The 24,829-nt window shown below is 47.1% G+C and overlaps 2 protein-coding genes across 4 annotated transcripts; one reads left to right on the top strand and one right to left on the bottom strand.

The window, feature by feature from the left end:
• Positions 1-176: 176 nt before the first annotated feature.
• PRADC1 (protease associated domain containing 1) lies at positions 177-6,141 on the bottom strand. Its single transcript, XM_054473636.2, has 5 exons — positions 4,989-6,141; positions 2,277-2,377; positions 1,625-1,734; positions 960-1,127; positions 177-740 (listed from the first exon to the last, which is right to left on the bottom strand). Exons 1-5 carry the CDS (start codon positions 5,221-5,223, stop codon positions 620-622), a joined length of 735 nt encoding a protein of 244 aa, XP_054329611.1. The 5' UTR covers positions 5,224-6,141; the 3' UTR covers positions 177-619.
• CCT7 (chaperonin containing TCP1 subunit 7) lies at positions 6,126-24,829 on the top strand. Of its 3 annotated transcripts, XM_054473624.2 has the most exons (12): positions 6,126-6,274; positions 11,522-11,675; positions 12,315-12,421; positions 14,877-15,002; positions 15,871-15,923; positions 16,416-16,587; positions 19,591-19,755; positions 20,827-21,015; positions 21,656-21,753; positions 22,143-22,275; positions 23,062-23,268; positions 24,464-24,829. In XM_054473624.2, the coding sequence occupies exons 1-12, from the start codon at positions 6,269-6,271 to the stop codon at positions 24,683-24,685; spliced, it is 1,632 nt and encodes a 543-aa protein (XP_054329599.1). In that variant the 5' UTR covers positions 6,126-6,268; the 3' UTR covers positions 24,686-24,829. The 3 variants fall into 3 exon arrangements, with proteins under 3 accessions (XP_054329599.1, XP_063504659.1, XP_054329607.1); XM_063648589.1 differs by lacking the exon at positions 23,062-23,268 and having other exon boundaries at positions 6,138-6,274; XM_054473632.2 differs by lacking the exons at positions 6,126-6,274; positions 11,522-11,675; positions 12,315-12,421; positions 15,871-15,923 and having other exon boundaries at positions 14,941-15,002.

The raw sequence follows: 24,829 nt of genomic DNA, 5'->3' as shown, positions 1-24,829 counted from the left end.
CCTAGCAGGAAGCTGTGCTGGGATCTAAGACTAGCAGTCTGAGCACTGGTCCCAAATGACCTGGGCCAATCACTGTCCTCTGTGGGTGTTTCCTTTCCTCAGAACGACAGTATGGGATGAGATGAGTGAGTTTGAAGGTCCTGCCCACCCCTGTGTGCTCTTATTCTAGGACACAGTTGCAACCCTGATGAGAAGCTTTATTGCTAAAAAGTCAGTGAGGGTTTATTGAGTCCCCAAACACCAGCTCTTTAAACCACTCCAACAACTGCTGTGAAGGTCACTGTGCAGAGACCCTGGGTAGGGGAGGCTGGAGCCAGGTGTGACAGGTCACAGATGGCTCTCAGGCCACCTGCCTTCAGCTCCTTTTGTTTCAGTTCTAGCCAGAAGCCCTGGGGCCTGTCTCTTGCCTCTTCTTGTAGCATGAGACACCCTTGGGGGCCCTGGGGAAGGGAAGGCCAGTGGTGTGGCTTCCCTTTCAGCCTAGCAACGCCCAAACCCTTTTCCTCTACCTGGCTCCACTTGTCCCCAGATGCTATCCCCAAATTCCAAGTAGCAAAATTCCTGGGTTTCCCCTTCCCAGCTCAGAGTCACTTATGGCTGGAATGTGGGACAAACTCTTCTACCAGAAGGTCCAGGGCGGTTGCAGCAGCTCAAAGGTGGGGATGCTGGTGACATTGACTGGGATGGAAATTATGGCCCATGGCAGCCCATGCTGTTCCAGAGAGCGGCGGATCATGTAGCTGGGAGGGCATGAAGAGAGGTGGTGATGGTCACTTTCTTGGTACCCCATCATGCCCCACTGTCCCCATCAATCTGGAGTTCCAAAGCCCAAGAACTTTTTTTGCCCTCTAACTGAAGCACCCCAAGTTGAGGCCTGCAAGAAGGGACTGGTGATTACCCCTGACCCAGTCATGGCGCCCAGCCTGGTGCTGATAAAACCAGAGGCAAGGAGCCCTCACCCATCTCGGCCGAGCAGGAAGAGGGCGGGGATGTCAGCTGTGCGCTGGGTACTGTCCTGGATCATCTCCACGTAGAAGCTGTCATTGTCAACCGCGTTGTCAGAGATGATCACTGCCCGCCCGCCGTGCTCCTGGACCACCCGAGTCTTGGAGAGGAAGGAGCAGCCCCTGGAAAAGGTGGTGATAAGACCAAAGGAAAGACAGGTCCTAGCTCCCCCTTCCCCAGACCATCACCCTGGAAGTATAGAAGGCAGACTATGAAGAATTTGTTATAAAGGCTCATAAGTAAATAGCTAAAACCATGGATAATTTAAATACATTTCTTTTTCTTTTTTTTTTTTTTGTTGGAGATAGGGTTTTGCTCTGTTGCCCAGGCTGGAGTGCACTGACGTGATCTCAGCTCACTGCAGCCTTAACGTGGGGTCAAGCAATCCTCTCACCTCAGCCTGCTGAGTAGCTGGGACCACAGGTGTGCACCACCATGCCCAGCTAATCTTTGTATTTTTTGTACAGAGTTTCTTCATGTTGCCCAGGCTAGACATTTCTTAAAGACCCTTAAAAAGATGAAATTTTCAAAAACAGCTCTTTCAAAGCACTACCACCAATAATCTCAGAATCTGCCGTATGCCTGCCCACTCCTTGTGTCCTGCCTGCCCTCTCCTTACCCCCTCTCCACCAGAGCAATCTGGTCCTGGATGAAGAAACCGTTGCTGAGTTCCCCGCAGGCCTCTGGAGGTTCAGCAGGGACAAGGTGAATCTGCTCATACCTTGTGTGCTGAAAAACATTTAACATTTGGACAGGTGAGAGTGTAATAAGACACACCAGCTTTAGGACTGGGCTGACAATCCCATCTTACTGGCACCTTATAAAGTGTGAAGGAAACATGGAGTGGTTTCTGTATCGCCAGACACTTAAACATTTTTACTTAATTCTCGCAAAGGCCTATCTGGTTGTCCTACACCACCCTACCCTTCCATGAGATAGGCAGGGGAGTTGGTTGTAGATCCAGAGAGAGGAAGTGATGTGCCTTAAGTCACATAGTTCAGAGGTAGAGCTGGCAGAGGAAACTGGTGCTCTTGGCTTTTCACTTCATGTCCCCTAAAAAGATAACTTGTCCCTCCATGGTGCCTAGGTTTATATTATACTCAGGGGAGTAGCTGGAAGCGCTTCCTTTCTGTGCTGCAGCTCATGGAAGGCAGAGCTGATTCTGCTCCCTTCCCTGTCCCAGCACTCAGGTGGGATGAGAGGGTCACTGCAGCTCAGTGAGGGGAAGGAGGAGGTTGAGGATCAGAGATCAGGGGCCTCCCTTAACTTACAAAGATACCACCAAAGTCCTTGGCAGGTGTGGCTGTGAAGATGTATCGAATGTCCCCAGGACTCAGCACTTGAAAGTACAAATAATCATGGATACGGAAGCCTAAAGGATAAAGAGTACAGGTAAGAAGCCTCCCAGGAACAAGCTGGTTCAGGTTCAGATCCCAGACCCTGTGTCTTCAGCTGGGCTGGCTAAAGTCTGGGCTCAGGGTCCTGGCTTCAGCCAACGGGGTCCACTAGTGGCAGGGTTGGGGGCTAGATGATTTCTGTCCTGGGGCAGATAGAGTTGATGCAGAGTCAGTAACCCCAGAGGTTTATATCAGCTGCTGCTGCTTATGCAGTAAGCCAGGAAAACTGAGAGCTCCAGGGTTAGTATTTTTGCTCTGAACACCTGGAAGTTTTAGGGTAGAGATGTAGTGGCCTGTGTACAAAGCAATTCTCACTAAAATTTAAAAGTTGACTTTCTGGTCCCACTGCCATCCCCTTAAGTCTAGTCACTATCATCTCTTGTCCTGACAGCTCAGCTTCTTACCTGGCCTCCCTGCCTCCATTCTTGCTCCCCAAGCAACAACCAGAAATCGAAAACATCTTAGCAATTATGAGCACATCACCATACCAAGGGTTTCAATACCTTTCAATAACTGCCCTTTGCATTTAAAATTTAAACTCTTTTTAAACTGTGGCCTACAAGACCCTGTTTGCTGTGGCCCCTGGCCACTCTTTCAACCTCATCTCCTCCATCCTGTGTTCAAGCTACACTGGCCTTTCAGTTTCTTCACTTCTCTGGGTCTTTCTGCAGGCTGTTCCCTGAGCCTGGAAGGCCCCCTACTCCCACCCCACCCTACCTCCACCTCTTTACCTGACTCTTTCCTAGTCATCCTTCAGGTCATACCTTAAATGTCACTTCCTCAGAGAAAGCTTCTGCCTCGTGATTGCCCTCCCATACCCATTCAAATGTACTTTTTAATAAATGGGGACTTTCCACATAATTTGTAATTATACAGCTTTCATAATTTTTCTTTTTTTGAGACAGGGTCTCACTTTATCACCCAGGCTGGAGTGCAGTGGCACGATCTCACCTCACAGCAACCTCCACCTTCCAGGCTCAAGTGATTCTCATGCCTCAGCCTCCCAAATAGCTGGGACTACAGGTGTGCGCCACCATGCTTGGCTAATTTTTTTTTTTGTTTTTTAGTAGAGACAGGGTTTCACCATGTTGCCCAGGCTGATTTTTTTTTCATTTTTTAAATAGGAATGGGGTCTCACCTTGTTGCCAGGGCTTGTGATCCTCCCACCTTGGCTTACCAAAGTCCTGAGATTACAGGCGTGAGCCACTGCACCTGCCCTGGATTCATAATTTTTAAATATCTGCCTCTTCCACTTTGTAACTTCATTCAATGAAGAATTCCCAGTGTCTTGCATAGTGGCTACAATATAGGGATAGTCCTATAAACTTTCCTGAATGAATGAACAACTATATCTAGCTCCATAGCACTGAGGAAGAGAATTTCCAGACAACTAGATTTTTCTGGGGCATGGGATCTTCTCCTCAGCACCAAAGTTTAATATTGTACCTGGACTTCATTCCCTGGTTTCCTTAACCCAGAGAGACTGCGGAATGTTGAAGGATGAAAACTGCTGTCATGGGCGGGCGCGGGGGCTCACGCCTGTAATCCCAGCACTTTGGGAGGCCGAGGCGGGCAGATCACGAGGTCAGGAGATCGAGACCATCCTGGCTAACACGGTGAAACCCCCGTCTCTACTAAAAATACAAAAAAATTAGCCAGGCGTGGTGGTGGGCGCCTGTAGTCCCAGCTACTCGGGAGGCTGAGGCAGGAGAATGGCGTGAACCCGGGAGGCGGAGCTTGCAGTGAGCGGAGATCGCGCCAGGGCACTCCAGCCTGGGCGACAGAGCAAGACTCCGTCTCAAAAAAAAAAAAAAAAAAAAAAAGAAAAAGAAAAGAAAAAAAGAAAAAACTGCTGTCACAAGTCTATTGGTCAAGTCTATCAACAAACTACCAAGTCACTACTGTGTACCAAGGATGGCATTGATTAAGGCTGTAGCTGTCTTTGTTTACTGCCCAAATCACAGCCATCAGTTAGAGCTCCCATGGCTTGGCACTGGGCTATACAGTCCTGGGAGTGGACACTCCCACTCGGATACAAATACACCCCCAGAAAGCCTTCCTGGACTAGCGTCAAACTCACTCCCTCCTCCCCAACCCTTGCTTGCCTTTGCGTGTGCTTATTTGTGTAAGTTGTGGGTATACGTATGTGCTCACTTATGTGCATAGATGTATACATTTATGTGCTTGTGTAGGTGTAAACGGTTTGTGCGTGTGTGCCCACATGTAGGAATGTGTGCTCCTGTACATGTGAATGCTCACATACGTATCTCCAGCCTGTAGTATCTTTCCTTAGCTGTCCCTTCTGGTCGCACCCTAAGTCACCTGGGTCGGCGCTAGTGGGCGGGGAGGGGCGAGTAGGGAGATCTGCTTTGTCGGGGGAAGCTGAGGACTCAGAGCTTCAGCCTCAGGCTGCGCCCACTTTATGTCCCTGGACCACCACCCACTTATTCCGGCCGCCCGCTCCCAGACCTGTCCTGCTCTGAACTCGCAGAGTCCCCAAGGTGACCCTTGGCCCCCAACCCGAGACGCGCGCAAGCTGGACGGCCAGCCCCGCCCTGCAACGCAGTCCCACCCGTTGCCGCTCACCGTGGGCCGCGACGCACACAGGGAGCCAGAGCACGAGACAACACCAGCCCGCGGCGCCGGGGACCATCTCCAGGGCCCGGCCCGGCGCCGCGTTTCCTCCCGCCGCCCCGCCGCGCGTCGCTCGCCGGACTTTAGCCTGACAGCTGCTCCGGCGTCCCGCCCACATACCCGCTCTCGCCGCGGGCTGGACGACGGGAACGAGGCTCACGGCTGATTGGCTCTGACGCCTGCTCATGTAGCCACACTTTCCGCCTCTGCGCCTTAGCCTACTTCCTATTGGTCAAGAGAAGTGGAGCCGGGGGCTGATTGGCTTAAACTCTGAACAGCTACAGCCGGCCCTCGCCTCAGCCCCGCCCCAGTATTTCTCAGTTTGGACTCGACTCTCCGGGTTCTCGCTGGCGGTGGGCAGGCCGGGGAGGACAAGCACTGGAGGTGTGCCCACAGCCGGACTTGCTTCAGCTGTAGATAGTCGAGGCCGTTAGCCCTTGCGGTCTCAGTCCTGTCCACTCCAAGGCCGCCTCGCTTGACGACGATTAGCCTTCTCCCAGCTGCGCTTCCCTCCTCCCCACGCCTTCACGGGAAGGCACTCGTCTTGCGCCAGGGGGTCCTCCGCCCAGTGCCACCAACGCTTGCGCGCTCACCGTGGATGGGCGCTGGGGCCGCGGACTGGCGCACGCCATCCACGAGGAGCCTCTGGCCAGTGCAAAGCCAGAAAACGGGCATTGGGGCCAGCTTCCCACGCTCGCCCCGTTGACACTGACTGTGTAACTGTGACACTGGACACCTTGACCTCTCAGTCTCCTTTCTCTCATCAATAAAATGGCCTTAATAATAGGACCAACGCAACAGGGTTGTGAGGATTAAATGAGATCGCTCACGTAAAGTGCTTTGGCACCAGCCTATCCCACACTTTGCGTCCCACACTTTTGCCTTTATTGCATTCCTTGGTCTGGCGTCCGGGGATGGAGAAGGCTGGAATTAAGTTAGTAGGTGATGCGGGCCGAGCAAAGACCCTCCGTGCTCAAAGAAGCACGACCGAAATGCGGCGACCCCTCTTTAATAAACGCCCCTTACTGGAGAGCTCCCGAAGCCCCGCCTCAGGTCCTTCTAGCCGCACCGAGTCGGTGGTAACGAACCATAGAGTAGCGGAAGTGGTCCGTTCTCTTCCTCTCCCGGCCGAAGCTTCTGGGTATTTCTATTGCGCGAGGCATTGTGGGTTGCTGGGTGGCCCGGTCTCGTAGAAGAGGGGAGAGTGGCGGGCCGCTGAATAAGCTTCCAAAATGATGGTGAGTGGCGTCTCGCGCATCCGTCGCCATCAGCTGCCATCTGGCCGGTGGCCGGCGCCGCTCGGCCTGGGCTTGCTTTGTAGGACCCTCTTTTGCTTGCCGCCTCTGTCCTCGCCCAGATCCCCAGCTTAGGGGCGACCCCGGCCAGCCGCGGCCTGGCTCGGCCCGAGCACGGCGCTGGAGCCGTTGGCAAGGGCTGCGTGGGGCTTTAGGGGAGTCTCTGGGCTGGCCGGTTGGGGACTACAAGTCCCAGGGTGCTTCGGGCCCGCGAACCCACGTCGGGCCCGCGAACCCACGGACCTCTTTTTTAGCCCCGCATGACCGGGACTTGCGTGAAGCGAGTGCAGGTCGGCCGTGGTTACGCGGTCGGCAGCTAGACTTGGAAGCTGGGGCTGCCCTGAGATTTGCGGGCTGTAAAGACCTGTGCTTCCTAGAACCGGCAAAGGCACATTGGGGACCTCATATTGTGCCCGCCTAGGGACTCACTATGGTCACTCGCTGATCCTCACCGCAGCGTGCAGAGAAGCAGACGCCTTCCCTAGTACTTCTAATTCATTCACTCATTCGCTCAGTCATTAAATAAACGCGTCTTTATTGCCTACTGAATGTACCAGGCCCTGGTGGTTGCTGGGGGTTGCAGCCTCTCAGCCAGGAGAACGGGAAAGGTAGATGGAGACACTATCGGAGGTGGGAAGACCCAGGCTCGGACTCTGGTGACATAAGAAAGGCTTTTCTAGTTGCCTACCTAACTCTGGGTCTCGTTTTCTTAAAATTTGGGGCGAGGGAGTTGCTGTGAGTCCTGGAGCCACCTAAAGTGCTCCTTGTAGCCCTACTTCCCACACTTCTTTTCTCTCTTTCTCGGAGCTTCAGATACTTTACGTGGGTCCCAAGCCTCGATGGTATCTCCTGGGTTGTTAACTGAGTAGGGCCAGCTTCCGAGGTGGTGGTTGACCCTGACTGAGATACTGCTTTCTGTGCACTTGGCAGTTCACTTTCTCATTTTGGCGTGTCCGACCCAATCTTCTGCTCTTTTCCTGCTTCCTGCAGCTTTTCCCTGTCCTGTTAGGGAGGCAGACACCTTGGTGTCCTACCAAATGCCCTGTGAATGCCGCTTATACCCAAGGTAGAAGGAAATTCGCATTTATCAGTACTTCCTCTCCCCTTTATGTCTCTAGCATTGCTCATTCTTGAAGTCTTCATCTTCTGTGCAGAGGCAGCATAGTATAGCAGTTGAGAGTAAGGCCTCTGGAGCTACACTGAATGCCTAGGTTTGTGACTTAGCTCTGCCACTTACTAGCTGTGTGACTTTGAGCATGTTATTTCATTTCTGGTTCTCAGTTTGTCAGTGTGCCTAGCAGATAGTAAGCGCTCAGCAATGTTAGCTCTTACTCGGCGAGGTGGTTGTTTGCTTCCTTTCATCTCTGGAATCAGTCCATCCCGCTGCCAGGGCTTCCGTAAGAGCTTTGGTTCACATTCACACAGCTGGGCATCAGAATCGCCATTCTCTGCCCTAAGAAAACTTCACCAATGGGCTCTAGATCACCACACTTGGGTTTTCCCTGAACTGACCCCTCCCCTGTCAGATTGACTGTTTCCCTGCTGTATTGGCTATTGATATCTCCTCCCCATTTTTGGAATGTAAAACTTCTATCTCCAAGAGTCTTCCCGTCTTCAAATTGGCCCCTGATATTCTAGAATACTTCTGTAATCAAAAGAGAGGTGAAAAGGTCCCCTGAAACCTCAGTCCTGTTATGTTGGTACAGCTTGTGTAAAATGTATGTCCTTGCCTTTGTGGTGTTGAGCGCTATGTGCCGTGGCATATACACACTTGTTCTTGTTTTGTAAGCCATTAAGTTTAATGATGCTTAGTGAAAGTTTTAAAGTAGGATGAAGAGGAAGATCAGTAAGCTGAAATTCCAAAACCTTCCATGATACCTGTGGCCAATTACTGGAGTCTGCTCTTTTTTTTTTTTTTTTCCCTGAGATGGAGTCTTGCTCTGTTGCCCAGGCTGGAGTGCAGTGGCACGATCTTGGCTCACTTGACTCCCAGGTTCAAGCAATTCTCCTGCCTCAGCCTCCCAAGTAGCTGGGATTACAGGCATACGCCACCACACCTGGCTAATTTTTGTATTTTTGGTAGAGACGGGGTTTCACCGTGTTGACCAGGCTGGTCTCGAACACTTGAGCTTGTGATTCACCCACCTTGGACTCCCAAAGTGCTGGGATTACAGGCGTGAGCCACCGCACCCGACCTTGTTTCTTATTTCTTAGAGGAATAAAAGAGAGCGAGGTTGAAAGTAAGGGACGGAAGCTGGACTTTCCATACAGTGCCTGCTGCTGGGGAACTGTTAGAAGAGGACCTATCCTGCTTGGCTTGGCTTGACTTGACTCAATCCAGCTCTGCCACCTTTTCCACCATAGACGCTCTCTACCCAGACTGCTGTTTCTTCAGGGCCTACAAAGCATAGGGAACCTGGGGAATCTGTGGTTAGCTGCTTCCAGGCTCTTCTTGCATTATGCTTAAGAACTCTCAGTAAATTTAGTGTTACTGTACTGCCAGTGCTTTTCTCCCCAAAAGTCAAGAAGCCAGTGCTGTCAAGCACTTACAAGTAGCAGTTGGATTTTCAGCCCCAAAAGCTGCTGAATATTGCTTCATGTGTGGCCAAATCTTGGCACTCTTCAAATTAAGGTTATTCTGGTCCTTGTCTTCGGAAAGCTTGTACTTAAGATGGATGGTGATAAGTTGTGAGCAAGGACAAGTGAAGAGAAGGTTATGGGATTCCCCTATTCAGATGCCCTTGTTTATTACTGTAGAGGAAACTTCTTGGAAGAATTGGAGCTCTGAGGAATTGGTGGCCTGGTGGTGAGAAAGTGGTTTTGGTAGAAGATGGCAGAGTGACTATTTTAGATGGGGGTACATTTTGCAGGTTGAGGTGAGAAAAAGTATACACAAGCATTGGGTAAGTTAACCTGTTAAGGAGGTGAAAGAACCTGTTGAAGGTGATAGGAAGTGATTGAGACTCGTGTTGGTTTTTGATTTAAAGTGTAAGACTCCATCCGTGGCAGGGGTGGACCAGAGAAGACTTGGGGCTGCCGTAAGGAATGATTTAGCAAGACTGGGAGATGGTGGGGCCTTTCAGGACGCATATCTTTCCCTTACAGAAGGTGCCAGGGACTGGGCCAGCTGAGGGGCCAGAAAGAATGCTGGGAGTATAGAGAAGCCATTTCTTGCCACCAGACCTGGGACACTCCAGCAAAAGGAAGGAATTTTCCCTTCAGTTGACGCCTGACCCCAAATGTAGGGGTTTACATGACAAGCATTCTTTTTAAAATAAAAAATAAAATGAGTAATGTATGATTATTTGACAAGCATTTAAAAAAATTTAATGAGGGCCTGGCATGGTGCCTCATGCCTGTAATCCTAGCACTTTAGAAGGCTGAGGCGGGAGGGTTGTTAGAGGCCAGGAGTTGGAGACCAGCCTGGGCAACATTTTTTAAATACAAATATAAAAAATTAGCCAGGTGTGGTACCACATGCCTTGAGGCCCAGCTACTCAGGAGGCTTGAGCTTATAGTAAGCTATGATCTCACCACTGCACTCCAGCATGGGTGGTGGAGCAAGACCCTGTCTCTTAGAAATATATATAAAAAAAGAATAATATATTAAATTACTCCCACTCTCTTATTCCGTAGAGTTTATTGGGTATCTTTTGTTTTCTTTTTGTAGAGACAGGTTCTTGCCATGTTCCTCAGGCTGGTCTTGAACTCCATGAGTTCAAGTGATCCTCTTTTTTCTACGGTGGTTTTTGTTTTTTGTGTAAATCACAGTATGCCATTCCTCTGCTGAAAGCTTCCCAGGGCTTTCCTTTTTAGGAATGAAATCTGAACTCCTCACCATAGTGTGTCTACAAGTGTGTATGTGATCTGGTTCCTGCCTGCCTCTTCAGCTTTATTCCAGTCTTCCTCTTGCTTACTACCCTCCAGCTGTGCTGGCCAAAAGAGTTGAGCTTTTTAAGGAATTGACCAGTTAATAAGGAATCAGCCTCATGGATGGCTAGACTCTGTCTTTGGCAGGAATTCCTCACTCCTCATTGTTAGGTTAGGAAAGCCCTGTGCTTTCTTTGCTCAGACATCTCACGTACCTCTAAGGACTAGGTGATGGCTTTCAAACTTTTTATTGCATTCCACAGTAAGAAATACATTTTTAATCATAGCCTAGTAACAAATTTAACACAACAAAAGTTTTGAAATATTATTTATCCTTACTACATTCTGTGTCACACACAAAATTAGCCAGAAACACTTGAGAAGACTGGATCTAGTTTGTGGACTCATCTCTGAAGGCTCAGATTTGAACGTGGAGAGAAAGTACTCTGGTTTGCTAAGCTGAGAAATTACTCTCTGTGCTAATAATGGTGGTCCCTAGAGCAAAGATATCTGAGTGGGCCCTTTAAAACAAGCAAGTATCCCTGTTTCTCAGAGTTTCTAAAGCAGGTCTGCAAATGAAGCCCTTACAGGGATAGGGAATGTTCTGGAGACCAATGCAATATAGAAAGAGGAAAACTTCTTTGGGGTATCTGATTGGAAATTAGTCACACAGAAGCTTTATTCAGCCAGCATGAGAGATGGAAACATTGCTGTAAGAATTAGATTTGCCATCATTTTTCAAAACAGGGCAAAGATGCTATTTGTTTCTCTGCCTGTTTTCCTACACTGCAGCTGAACATCACTGTTACATAAAGCTGACTGCCTAGGCATCTCTAGGACAACACCTCAAGCTCTTGGCATCTTGCATTTTGCATCAGTGTCCCATCTGCTTCTCTAAGATTGAGCTGTAACACAGACAAATGGATGTTTTGCTGCGGAATGAACACTTAGCAGGGTCTGCCTCTTCCTCCTGTGTTGTGACCCAATTCCTCAGCGCAGGGAGTAAGGTCGGAAGTTGAAAAGGCCATGGTCATTCAGCTGGGTACTGGAGAACTCATGATTTTTTCTTTTAGATTAGGTCAGTGCTTCTCAAACCATTTTCCTGTCTAGCATAGCTGCAGGGTAGGCTAAATTTGATAGTGTCTCTGGAGGTAGAGGCTGGTTGGGGAATGGATGTGGTAGACAGTTGGGGGAATGTGGTTTTAGAAGACCTCTAGATAATTCTGTTAAGGGAGAGATGGGAGCATTTTCCCCTTTCCCTTGCCAGTCTCATTATAATAGATGATTATTAAAAGCAGTTAATTTCTCTTTCTTTTCTAGCCCACACCAGTTATCCTATTGAAAGAGGGGACTGATAGCTCCCAAGGCATCCCCCAGCTTGTGAGTAACATCAGTGCCTGCCAGGTGATTGCTGAGGCTGTAAGAACTACCCTGGGTCCCCGTGGCATGGACAAGCTTATTGTAGATGGCAGAGGTAAGTCTACAGAGTTCCTCAGGCCTATGTGCAGGAGAGGAGGCTCCTGAGGGGGTGTTTGGGACTAGCATAGGTTGGTATCAGAAATCCCACTGCTTTTAAGATCGTTGAAAGATGACTCACTCTCAAGCAGTTCCAATTCTTATATTATCCTGACTGCTGAGCCCGTGTGGGAATATATGAGAGAACCTAGGCTCAGGATCCTGTTGCCTCATAGGGAGACATGGCCTAGAAACATGAAATAGAACCATCTGGAGTTTCCTGTGGTCACTTCCATTGTTATCAAGATGAGAAAATTCCTGTTTATATCTTGGTATATTAATTGACGTGTGAGGGTATCAACTATGGTAAGAATATCTAAGTGGTTCCTTTTATTTAAAAAATCTTTTCTGTATCCAGTTGACCTGTATTAATTGCTCTTCAAGGAAAATTGGGAGTCTGTGGTCTTCAAAAGCTTGTGATTTTAGAACCTTTGTGTACAGAGCTAATTCTGTATAGAAAGATCAGATAGGTATCCTTTCCCTTCAGCCCTGCCGTGATCCCCTCTGCCCCATCCCAGTAAAGTACATGGGCTGTAGGTCCAACTTGAAGACAGCATTTAAGAAAGGGGCTTTAAATTTTTTGTTTGTTTCTTTTAAGGCAAAGCAACAATTTCTAATGATGGGGCCACAATTCTGAAACTTCTTGATGTTGTCCATCCTGCAGCAAAGACTTTGGTAGACATTGCCAAATCTCAAGATGCTGAGGTAGGAAAATAGTTGTGTGGAGGTTGAAACACATGCTTGCTTGCTCCTTAGTTCTCCTCTATTAAATTTTTTTAAGGATTTTATATAATTATAATTGTACAAGTAATACGTGCTTATAAAAGTATTTAGAATTAACAGCCTTTTAAAATTCATACTATTTCGTTACCTGTAGCTTTTCATATCCATTAATACATTGGTAAATGACAACAGTCTTTAGATATAAGTCTACTGCCTGAGATCTTAACAGGTTGTGTGCTGTCATTTGTGTGAGTTGCTAGGTTAAATAATTCGACCTCTCATCTCTTATAAAATGGGGCTGTAAACTAAGACTTCCAATCTGCCCTTTTTTTTTTTTTTTTTTTTTTTTTTTAAAGAGATAGGGTCTTACTATGTTTCCCAGGTTGGCCTTGAACTCCTGGGCTCAAGCCTCCTCTCACCTCAGCTTCCTTAGTCGTTGGAACTACTGGCATTCCCCACTACACCAGGCTTTGTTTTTTTTTTTTTTAACTGATGATAAAACAGACATAACATTTATTCTTATAACCATTTTTAAGTGTATAATTCATGGCATTAGCCAGTCTGTCTTTTAAAAATAAATTCTAACACTGGAGTATTAATAAACGTGTTGACAGATAGGTTTTGTATTTTAGAGTACTGCAAAATATGTATACTACAGGTATGTCCTGAAGTTACATTAAAAGGTTTATTAGCCAAGCCTATAAAACAGGTGTAGCATATATAAAATTAAAGAGAGAAGAGTCTGGATTTGATTTGTTTTTGTCTTCAACAAGGGAATAATGCCTTTTGGTCCAGAAATCTGGCCACTTAAACCTTCTCTATAGTAACCTTTTTTTTTTTTGCCCCTTGAGAATTTCTTACCTTACACAGTGAACATACATGAAGTTAAAAATAAATTTCTGGGCTGAGCATAGTGGCTCATGCTTGTATCTCATTACTTTAGGAGGCCAAGGTGGGAGGATCCCTTCAGTCCAGGAGTTTGAGATCAGCCTGGGCAATACAGCATGACCCCATCTCTACCGAAATAAATTTCTTCCAGTTTAGAGTTTATCCAATTTTCTTGAAACCTCTTTTTCTTTTTCACCCTCATTAAATAGGATTTAGATCCCATCACAGAAAAGCACCATCTAAAAAAGATTAGCAGACTAGTAATCTGCTTATTCCCAGTAGTTTTTTTTTTTTCTTTCTTTTGAGAGGGGGTTTCATTCTTGTTGCCCAGGCTGGAGTGCAATGATGTGATCTTGGCTCACTGCAACCTCCGCCTCCTGGGTTCAAGCAATTCTCTTGCCTCAGCCTCCCGAGTAGCTGAGATTGCAGGCGCCCGCCACCACACCTGGGTAATTTTTGTATTTTTGGTAGAGACGGGGTTTCACCATGTTGGCCAGGCTGGTCTCGAACTCCTGACCTCAGGTGATCAGCCCGCCTCGGCCTCCCCAAGTGCTGGGATTACAGGCGTGAGCCACCGTGCCTGGCCTCCTCATAGTTTTTGAAATATAAAGAACTTTGGCTGGTCCTAGGAGGTTTGTTTTAGTGGGATTTGACTGAAAATTACTTTTTTTTTTTTTTTAAACTCCTGGTCAGATGCAGTGGCTCATGCCTGTAATTCTAGCACTTTGGGAGGCCGAGGTGGGAGGATTGCTTGAGGCCGGGAGTTCAAAACTAGTCTAGACAACATAGTGAGACCCTTTCTCTATTAAAAAAGAAAGAAGTCCTGCAGTACCTTTTGCCTCTTGAGTCGGAGTCTCACTCTGTCGCCCAGGCTGGAGTGCTGTGGTGCGATCTTGGCTCACTGCAACCACTGCCTCCCAGGTTCAAGCAATTCTCCTGCCTCAGCCTCCTGAGTAGCTGGGATTACAGGTACCCGCCACCACGCCCAGCTAATTTTTGTATTTTTAGTAGAGACAGGGTTTCACCATGTTGTCCAGGCTGGTCTTGAACTTCTGACCTCAGGCGATCCACCTGCCTCGGCCTCCCAAAGTGCTGAGATAACAGGTGTGAGCCACCGTGCCCAGCCACCTTTTGCTTCTTAAACAATGTTTGTCTCTTGCTTCTTGGTACCATGATTATTGTAAGTATTGTATTACAATAAGCATGACAAGGACTGTCTTATTCATCACATTGCCTTGTACGTACCATAAGTTCTCAATTCATGTGTGTGATTTTATACCCTGAGAACATTTGATTGTCCACATCAGCCCTCTTTAGAGAATGGGGCTGTCTGGGGAATTAATTTTGTAGCCCAGGACTGTTTGACATGATGGATATGTAACTACCATTACCTTCTTTCTACTTGTTGCAAAAACCTGTGCTTCCAGAAAAAAGCTTGACATCATTTAAATAATATTCAGTTTAAATGGGTAGCGTGCCTAAAAATGGAGTTTCAGGGCTTTATTCCCTAAACATCAGAAAACGTGTATTTCCTGTCGTCATCTTCCAGGTGGGTGATGGCACCACCTCAGTGACCTTGCTGGCTGCAGAGTTTCTGAAGCAGGTGAAACCCTATGTGGAGGAAGGTTTACACCCCCAGATCATCATTCGAGCTTTCCGCACAGCCACCCAGCTGGTATGGCAGTACTGATTAACCTTCTCTTGGGCCTGGACACCTTCACATTTCTCTCAGGAAGGGGAATTTCTTTTCAGGAGTGTGGAGGGACTGGGGAACAGGGTACTTTGGGCATTTTCTGACATCTCCCTAGTAATCTCAGTTCTACTATTCTGTAGCCATTTGATGAGATGTATTACTTAATCTCTTTAACCCTCAGGTTAGAGTCAGCCTGGTAGACTATGATGTAGACATAGTCTGTTAGTAAGGACTAAGAGACTCATGGTATACTACTACTACATGCTACACTCAAGTACCTCATGGTGTATATTGAGACCTAGTTATTATTTGCCCTCTAACCTTCATTTGTGATCTGGGGCAAGTCATTTAATCTTTCTAGGCCTTACTTTCTTTGCTATCTCTAATTTGAGTGGTGACATTAAAATGAAATAATATATGAGGAGTACTTTGGAAAAAATAAAAAGTTTATATATTTGTATGCATACTTTATATGTAACTAATATATAAAGTGCTAGAAGTTGTCATAGGTGTTTTTAGTAAACCAGGAGGTTTGGCTTAATCTCGTGTCACAGCTGTTTCCACTCATTCATTGTAGTGTGTTACCTGCAGACCCACAGCAAAATCTTGGAAGCACCCTGATTCTCCAGAACTGTATACCCACTCTGCATTTCTGACTTTCGGAATTTTCTGAACTATAGAGTTTTACATTTTTCTGAGCAGTTACAAGACCTAGAAGTGTTGTTTCAGCTGTAGAGTAGAAATGCTTAGGATTTGGGAGTAAACAGACTCAGGACTAGTGAGAGATTGAGATCCACTTCAGCAGTTTGTCTTTAGCATGAGAGACTCATTCAACTTCTGTTCTTGGCAGGCAGTTAACAAGATCAAAGAGATTGCTGTGACCGTGAAGAAGGCAGATAAAGTGTAAGTCTGTAGTGGGCTTTTTTTTTTTTTTAAAGAGACGGAGCCTCGCTGTATTGCCCAGGCTAGTCTTGAACTACTGGCTCAAGTGATCTCCCACCTGCGACTCCCAAAGTGCTGGGATTACAGGTGCGAGTCACCATGTCAGGCCTTTGTCAGAACCTTGACTGACTTCCTGTGGCCAAATTGGATGCAGAAGCATGCTGCAATCCCTCTATGTGCCTGGGGCTGTTTGGCTCATGCCAGACCCTTGGCTGTGTTCCAGCCCACAGAGCACAAAAGAAGCTGTCGACTGTAGTTTAAAAGCTGCCACATATGAGATCTTTGACTGCAGTCTCCATCTGTCACTGATAATCTGCCCTAAAGATACAGAAGGTGAAGTTGGAGAAGGCTGAGTTTAGAGAGTGGAAGGGAACTACCTCCACATTGTAATAGAATCAGATAAGAGGGATTTGGTTTTCAAGACCTGATGCAGATTCTGCCCTTGTGTCCCAGGGAGCAGAGGAAGCTGCTGGAAAAGTGTGCCATGACCGCTCTGAGCTCCAAGCTGATCTCCCAGCAGAAAGCTTTCTTTGCTAAGATGGTGGTGGATGCTGTGATGATGCTCGATGATTTGCTGCAGCTTAAAATGATTGGAATCAAGAAGGTACAGGGTGGAGCCCTCGAGGTAAGCCTGCTGTGGCCTTCCTAGACAGCTCTTGCTTTCATATTGACCCTTCAGACAGCTTCATATGGCAGAGGGGTACTCATTACAGGAGTAAAGAGAATGCACGTTAGGCAGGAAGTCAGACTTACATTGTACTTCCCATACTGCCATTAGAGGCTGTGACTAGATAAACTTGGTAACCTCTGTGGATATTATTTGTCAACAGAATAGAAAATCGGACTGGATGATTTTCAGAATCTCAGGTTCTTTGTGTCAGTGGATGGTGGAGGGGTAGTAGGACTAGCTCAAATTATCAATGACCTCCCAATTAATACATCTGAGAGGGATTTTTCAGTTCACTGCTTACTCCTAAGTGATACTGTTAAGCTCACCCTTCTTCATTCATTTATCTTGAATAGATGATACATATTTCAAACTGTGAAGGGGCCTAAAGTTAAAAGTGTTTCATGCACTACCCCTGCCCCATATACAGCCACTATTAGTTTGTGTGTATCCTTGCAGAATTACTTTGTACATATATGAGCATGTATGTAAATACTGTTTTTTAAAGACAAAAGATTGCTTATATAGTGTTCTATAGCTTGCTTTTGTCCATTTAACAACATATTTTAGAAATTGATCCATATTAGCATGTGTAGCTCTTAACTCAGCACCCTCCAGTAGAGCTTTCTGTAGGGTGGTGGGACTGTTACATATCTGCACTGTCCGATATGATAGCCCCATCCACACTTGGCTACTGAGCACCTGAAATGCAACTAATGTAACTGAAGAACTGAATCTTAATTTTATTTCCATTTAAATGGCAACATGTAGCTAGTGGCTACTATCTTGGACAGCACAACTCCTTCTTTTTAACAAGTAGTATCTGTCTGGAAACGTCCTTGGTATCTCCATGCTGCTTTTGGCCTTTTCAGTCTCTGGCCTGCTGTACTTATTATTACTCGTCAGTGACCTCAACTGAAGCGATTTGGATAGAGGAGGACCAGCTTGAAAGATAGCCTGGCCCTTCTCTTTAAATTTTACCCTCCCAAATTGCATTCCCACTTTGCCATTTCCCCTCCTATTGTGGCACATGTCAGACCAGTGGGCTGAGATTCTCTGTATGTAATAAAGCTGTGAGGAACCTGGAGGTTCCTCATTTCTATATCTTCATCATGGCTTGCTGACTTTGTCTTTACTCACTGCTTTAGTAGCAATTTTTCATCTTCTCTTGGGCCTTCCTACTTCCATAAATGCTTAAGATTAGATTGGCATCCACTAAACTAGAAATCAGGACTAATAATCTTACCTGGCAAGAAAGCCAGGGACTCTAAGCCACACTTGTGTTTTTCCCAGACTGTCCTACATTCGTTAAATACATACAAACCTGACCCAGAATTCAATAAATAGTGGTAGTGATTATTTACTTGTTACCAGGGTTAACTGAGAATTTCCTGATCCATATCTTTAGTCCTCACCTCTCCTCTCAGCCTCATGCTCTTTCTTGTGTCTAACTGCTGTTAAACGCTTTGTCTTGTCCCCCAGTCCTGTGATAGCATTTTCTGTATTTCCCGTCATAGTTGGTGTCACCACCGTTTATTCTGTCACTCAAACCAGAAATCTGGGATCATCCTTGAAAACCCTTCTGACTCCAGCCTGTCAATTAACATTGTTCCATTTTACCTCATGATTTCCTAATTATTTGTTGAGTCTGTTTCTTTTACTCTTTCCTGGTACCATTGCCACCCCTCTTCCAGTCTTGGATCCCCTAAATCCATTGTACTTATTTACTATTTGCAGGGTGAAGTTTCCTACTTTATTCCTCTGCATAAAGCCTTCTGATATCTACATTCCCTATACAAAGCCAGGCATTAACAGAGCCTGTAAGATCCTTCTAAACTGGCCCCTGCCTACTTCCCCTCTCTCTTCCTCACTGGCTGGTTCTTATCCTCTAAATTCTAGCAACTTCAAATGGCTTTTCATTCTCTGATTCCACAACACTGCCTCCCACCTCTTAGGAGAACCCCTTTTTTCCTTTTTTCTCTTTGACTAATTTCTGCTCATCCATCATTCAGCTCAGGCATCACTCCCTTTAGGAAGCTATGGATTTGAATGATGCAGGAACTGGGGACAGATTCTCTTCACCCATGGGTTACAGTATTATAGATTAGAATTGTAGATGAGCACTGGCAGAGAAACTAAAGGTTATTGAACTGAATACCCTTTTTTATGGTGTGGGAAATGTCTCGGTCATTTAGTAAGGAAAAGATCTGAGATTGGAACCTAAGTCTCATGGTAGTGCTGAGTCAGCCCTGGGTGCAGTGTGCTTTCTGTTATGCCCTGCTGTTAAATCCAACCCACAGAGAAGCTCTGTTGCAGAACAAGTGGTAGAAGATCCCTACCTTGAGGGACTGAGGTCTGAGGAGCTGCAGTGATAGCTTAGAAATTACGCAGGGGATTTCTGATTCTGTAGACCTTTTGGCATCATCTTCTGGAGGGAGGAAGCATCAAGGCTATAGTATCCATGCTGTTGGGGGTGTGGGGGTGGAGGGTGCAGTGCAAATTACGGGTACATGGAGGTGTACAGGAGGATACTTGAGATTTGGGAGTTGGGGCATAGAAGGGGGTAGCATTGCACAGCTTTTGTTTTGCCTTCTTTGTAAACACCTGGCTCCTTTTCTGGCATACTTTATGGAAGTTTGTACAGCATTATCCATTGGCCAGTGCTGCAGAGGCCAGTCTTAGAGGACAGCCCAGTAAGCCTTTACCATGCTTTGCCTCTGCTAACCAGATGATTTTCCTTATGCTAAAGGGATAACTGAAATAATATGTTGTGTTATTTAAAAAAAATAAAAGGATTTGTCTTCGATTTTATGATAAGAGAAAGACTGTGTTACAACAGTGAAATAAAGACATGATTAGCTCAGGTTCACAGGAATGGATAAGCACTAGCCAGCAAACAACTAGCTTGATTTTATTTTATGTTAGTACCAAACCGTTAAAGTGTTTGTTTTTTTAAAACAGGATTCTCAGCTGGTAGCTGGTGTTGCATTCAAGAAGACTTTCTCTTATGCTGGGTTTGAAATGCAACCCAAAAAGTACCACAATCCCAAGATTGCCCTTTTGAATGTCGAGCTCGAGTTGAAAGCTGAGAAAGACAATGCTGAGATAAGAGTCCACACAGTTGAGGTAGGTGGGTTCACCAGTTGGTGGGGGCATGGAAATGGGCAGCTTTCTGAGCCAGAGACCTGGGTCTTCATGGCTGTTGTGGGCCCCTTTCTCTTCCTGCCCCCCTGAATATTGATGTCTAAGTACTAGGCCCCCTTCTTTCCATACTCTGTGTTCTCCCTGAGTGACCTTGACCTGAGGAAATTTGGATAGGGAAGACCTGTTGAAATACGCTCTGGTCCTGAGGAAGGGGATGGCAGGGCCTCTCTAGCTACATAGCCTGCCCGGTATTTTGGTTCCTCTTGTTGGTGCAGGTATGAGTTCCTCCACTTCTAGACTAGACCTAGTGCTGCAGAGACAGGTGTGCTCTCACTGTTGATGTTACCCAGGCTACCTCTGGAGGTAGCCGTGTCACCCACCTTTGAGCAGTTCTTGGGGAAGCAGTATTTTTTTTTTTTTTCCTTTAAGACGGAGTCTCACTCTGTTGCCCAGGCTGGAGTGCAGTGGTGCAGTCTCGGCTCACTGTAACCTCTGCCTCCTGGGTTCAAGCGATTCCCCTGCCTTAGCCTTCTGAGTAGTTGGGATTACAGGTATGTGCCACCATGCCCAGCTAATTTTTTTTTTTTTATTATTTTTAGTAGAGACAGGGTTTCACCATGTTGGCCAGGCTGTTCTTGAACTTCTGACCTCAGGTGATCCACCTGCCTTGGCCTCCCAAAGTTCTGTGATTACAGGCATGAGCCACTGTGCCCAGCCAAAGGGGTCTTATTGGGAACTCCACGAATCTAGCACCTCAGAAGAGGCTAGACCTCAGCCAGGTTAAACTGTTTCTCACATCTTGACAGCACCAGCTCTGGTTCTCAGCCTTGGGGTTACTTTCTGCTTTTGTGTTGGGGAGTTTCAGGTGATTCCTAAGTCATCTCATGGGGTCCTTATTTGCTTGGACTGAGGAGTGGCTATTCTGTTTATCTCTGTTAATTCCCAGATAAATCAGCATGTTTTATTTGGTGGGGGCAGATGGGTATATTTTACCCTACTATATATGTCAACCTTCACCCCAAAGCATTCTCATCCTTTTCTGGGTCTCTCCAGGATTATCAGGCAATTGTTGATGCTGAGTGGAACATTCTCTATGACAAGTTAGAGAAGATCCATCATTCTGGAGCCAAAGTTGTCTTGTCCAAACTCCCCATTGGGGATGTGGCCACCCAGTACTTTGCTGACAGGGACATGTTCTGTGCTGGCCGAGTACCTGAGGAGGATCTGAAGAGGACAATGATGGTAACCAGATTTTCACAGGCTGCTTCTTGGCCTTTGTGGCCCTGAAGGGTTTTCACTGACCCCTGGTATAACAGAGTGTACTGTCAGGTTGGCGTGTGAATTGAGCCCTGTTTTTTTTTTTTTTTAATTCTTTTTTTTCCAGGATGCGCTCCATTTCCATGTGTGTGTGCCCAGTAGCACAAACTACTTTAGTTTAACCAAAACAAGTCCAGAAATCTGGTTTGTGAGAGAACCTAGCAGTAATGCTATGATTAGCTGGACAAACTCAAATATTGATTCTTCCAGCCAGATTTCTTCCCTTTCATGAGCATCCCACAAAAGATACTTTTAGGTTTAAAGTACTCCTGAGTTCAATTGCTGGACCCAGTGCCACCCTAGTTTAGGGGAGGGCGTATAAGCTGAATCGAATGGGTCCCTATCTCCTTTTAACTTCTCCTGTTTGCCTTTGATGTGTTTTAGTTCTATTTTGTTTTTTTTGCTCTTTCAGAGAGGGGGAAGGGTCGCCTGGAAGTCAAGGGAAAGGGTGGGTAATGCAGAGGCTCTGGGGGCATGCGTGGGAATTGACTTTGAGACGAGGTGGCAGGAAGCTGCCTGGCCTCGGGAACCTTCACTGCTAGATCTTGCCTTCCTTGCTCCCTAGGCCTGTGGAGGCTCAATCCAGACCAGTGTGAATGCTCTGTCAGCAGATGTGCTGGGTCGATGCCAGGTGTTTGAAGAGACCCAGATTGGAGGCGAGAGGTGAGCCGTGGGTCCAGGCCGAGCTCACAAACCTGCCTGGGTCTGGTCTTCTGCCATCTTTCGGCTGTGGTATACAGCGTTTACAAAGTCTCACCTTTGTGTACAAAGTGATATACAGCTTTTACAAAGTCTCACCTTTGAGCCATAAAGAGCTCAGATAATATACAGCATTACAGGAAGATCTAAAGGCTTTGACTCCACAATCTTTTATGCCCTAGTGGTACAGCTGCAAACCTTTCCAAGAAAATGTCTATAAGGTTGGGATTGGGTAACCTGAGTGAAGAATGTAAGAGCAGCTGCTAAGTGTTGTGGGGGCTGGCAGTGAGGACAATACAGTAGGATGGTGGCAGACAAGAGTTCATGTGTGTACTATTTAATCCTGGGCATAGGTACAATTTTTTTACTGGCTGCCCCAAGGCCAAGACATGCACCTTCATCCTCCGTGGCGGTGCCGAGCAGTTTATGGAGGAGACAGAGCGGTCCCTGCATGATGCCATCATGATCGTCAGGAGGGCCATCAAGGTACTTGGCTGATGGCCTCCTGCCTGCACAGCCTACTCTCTCCTATCTCCCTAGCTGATCAGACCTTGCATTTGTGTGGTGATTCCTTCTCTATATAACCTGCCCTTTCCTGGGTGGTGTGGTGAGCCCTGATTTGCCCCACAAATGGTAGAGAAACTGAGCCTCAGTTTCTCAAAAATAGGTCATCCTGCCTTGAAAGCTAAGACTTGTTCTTTTAGCCAGGCGTGGTAGCTCACACCTGTAATCCCAGCACTTTGGAAGGTTGAGATGGGAGGGTTGCTTAAGACAAGAGTTTGACACCAGCCTGGGCAACATAGCGAGACCCTGTCTCTACAAAAATAAAAAAATTAGCCAGGAATGGTGGCATGTGCCTGTAGTCAGTCCCAGCTACTTGGGAGGCTGAGGTGGAAAGATGCCTTGAGCCCAGGAGTTGGAGGCTACAGTGAGCTATGATCACACCACTGCACTCCAGCCTGGGCAACAGAGCAAGCAGAAGAAAAAGACTTGGTTTTGTTAGCAAACTGGAGCTAATGTAGTCAGATATTCCAGTAATTGTGCCAGTGTCCTTGAGCTGCAGGTGACCTTGAAAATAGTCAGAAACCATAAGGTTCACCAGGTTGAAGTTGGGATGTTCTAGATAGGGGCCGTGTCTGGGCGTTTGGGGCTTGGGATGGAGGAAGGAATGAAGAATCACTCTTTCTGGGCTGAAGGGTCCTACTGAGTGGCCCAGCATGGAAGCTTGGACCAGGGGCCCTCTTACATTGAGAGGTGGTCTGATCTGTGCAGAATGATTCAGTGGTGGCTGGTGGCGGGGCCATTGAGATGGAGCTCTCCAAGTACCTGCGGGATTACTCAAGGACTATTCCAGGAAAACAGCAGCTGTTGATTGGGGCATATGCCAAGGCCTTGGAGATTATCCCACGCCAGCTGTGTGACAATGCTGGCTTTGACGCCACAAACATTCTCAACAAGCTGCGGGCTCGGCATGCCCAGGTGGGTCCTTTCTCTCCCCAGGGTTCAGGGTTTGGGCGGGTGGGGCTAGATTCTGAACGTGAGCTGTGCTTACTCAAGCTGTGCACGCTTGGCCCAGGAGATAGGCTGCAACTCCACCCAGCCTGTCTGCCTGACCAACTGCCTCCTCTGAGGGCAGAAGGAAAGCCGTGGTGCTAGCACAGGAGATCCAGGGTTTCTTCATTGCTTCTACCAAGAATATGATTGTGGCTGGGCGCGGTGGCTCACGCCTGTAATCCCAGCACTTTGGGAGGCCGAGGTGGGCAGATCATGAGGTCAGGAGTTCGAAACCAGCCTGGCCAACATAGTGAAACCCTGTCTACTAAAAATACAAAAAATTAGCCAGGTGTGGTGGTGGGCACCTGTAATCCCAGCTACTCGGGAGGCTGAGGCAGGAGAATCACTTGAACCCAGGAGGCAGAGCTTGCAGTGAACAGAGATCGTGCCATTGCACTCCAGCCCACGTGATAGTGCGAGACTCCGTCTCAAAAAAAAAAAAAGAGTATGATTGCTCCTCATGGTACCACAGGAGGAACCTTGCATCCACCTTCCTGGAAGCACACACTGACCACATGGAGTGAGCTTACCGGTGTGGTGATGAAGCTCTCCAGAGCCCTCCAAGTGTGACCCTGGGCTAGTTACTTCAGCCTCTCTGAGAGTTTAATTTCTCCATTTGTTAAATAGATAGAGGTTTGTTAAGTGCTCAGCACCCAGTGAATGACCCTGCTTCTGGTTTGTATTAGGACTTTTGCTTAAAGTCACTTTACCTCTGTGTCTCACTTGCCTCATCTGTAAAATTGGGCTATTTGAAGCAATGAGATGAAAGATTGGATAGTATTTTTGTTATTCCTGTTTATCTTGAGAACTCATTGTTTGATATATATATATAGTCCTCAGGTGACCTGAGGATAGGGCTGCCCCAAAACACAACAGCTTGCCTGGGAGAAGATCCCAGAGGTCTTGTGTGGTATGTCCAGGGCTAAAGGGAGGAGTTGGCGGGAGTAGGGGTGTTTCCAGGTTCCTGGCATGCTCATGGGAAGATGCAGTATTCTTCAGCGAAATGCCACCAAGTTCAGAGAGTCTGCGGGTTCCCAGCAGTGTCTTTTGGAGTACCAGTTTACAAGAGGAAAGTTTAAAGCAGTTCCATATTACCTCCTTTCTTTTCCTACTCTTTTAGGGGGGTACATGGTATGGAGTGGACATCAACAACGAGGACATTGCTGACAACTTTGAAGCCTTCGTGTGGGAGCCAGCTATGGTGCGGATCAATGCGCTGACAGCAGCCTCTGAAGCTGCGTGCCTGATTGTGTCTGTAGATGAAACCATCAAGAACCCCCGCTCAACTGTGGATGCTCCCGCAGCAGCAGGCCGGGGCCGTGGTCGTGGCCGCCCCCACTGAGAGGCACCCCACCCATCATATGGCTGGCTGGCTGCTGGGTGCACTTACTCTCCTTGACTTGGTTACTGCATTTTACAAGGAAGGGGTAGTAATTGGCCCACTCTCTTCTTACTGGAGGCTATTTAAATAAAATGTAAGACTTCA

Source organism: Pongo pygmaeus, chromosome 12 (assembly GCF_028885625.2).
Source record: "Pongo pygmaeus isolate AG05252 chromosome 12, NHGRI_mPonPyg2-v2.0_pri, whole genome shotgun sequence".
Taxonomy (NCBI): domain Eukaryota; kingdom Metazoa; phylum Chordata; class Mammalia; order Primates; family Hominidae; genus Pongo; species Pongo pygmaeus.
This window is presented reverse-complemented; position numbering and strand designations above follow the sequence as displayed.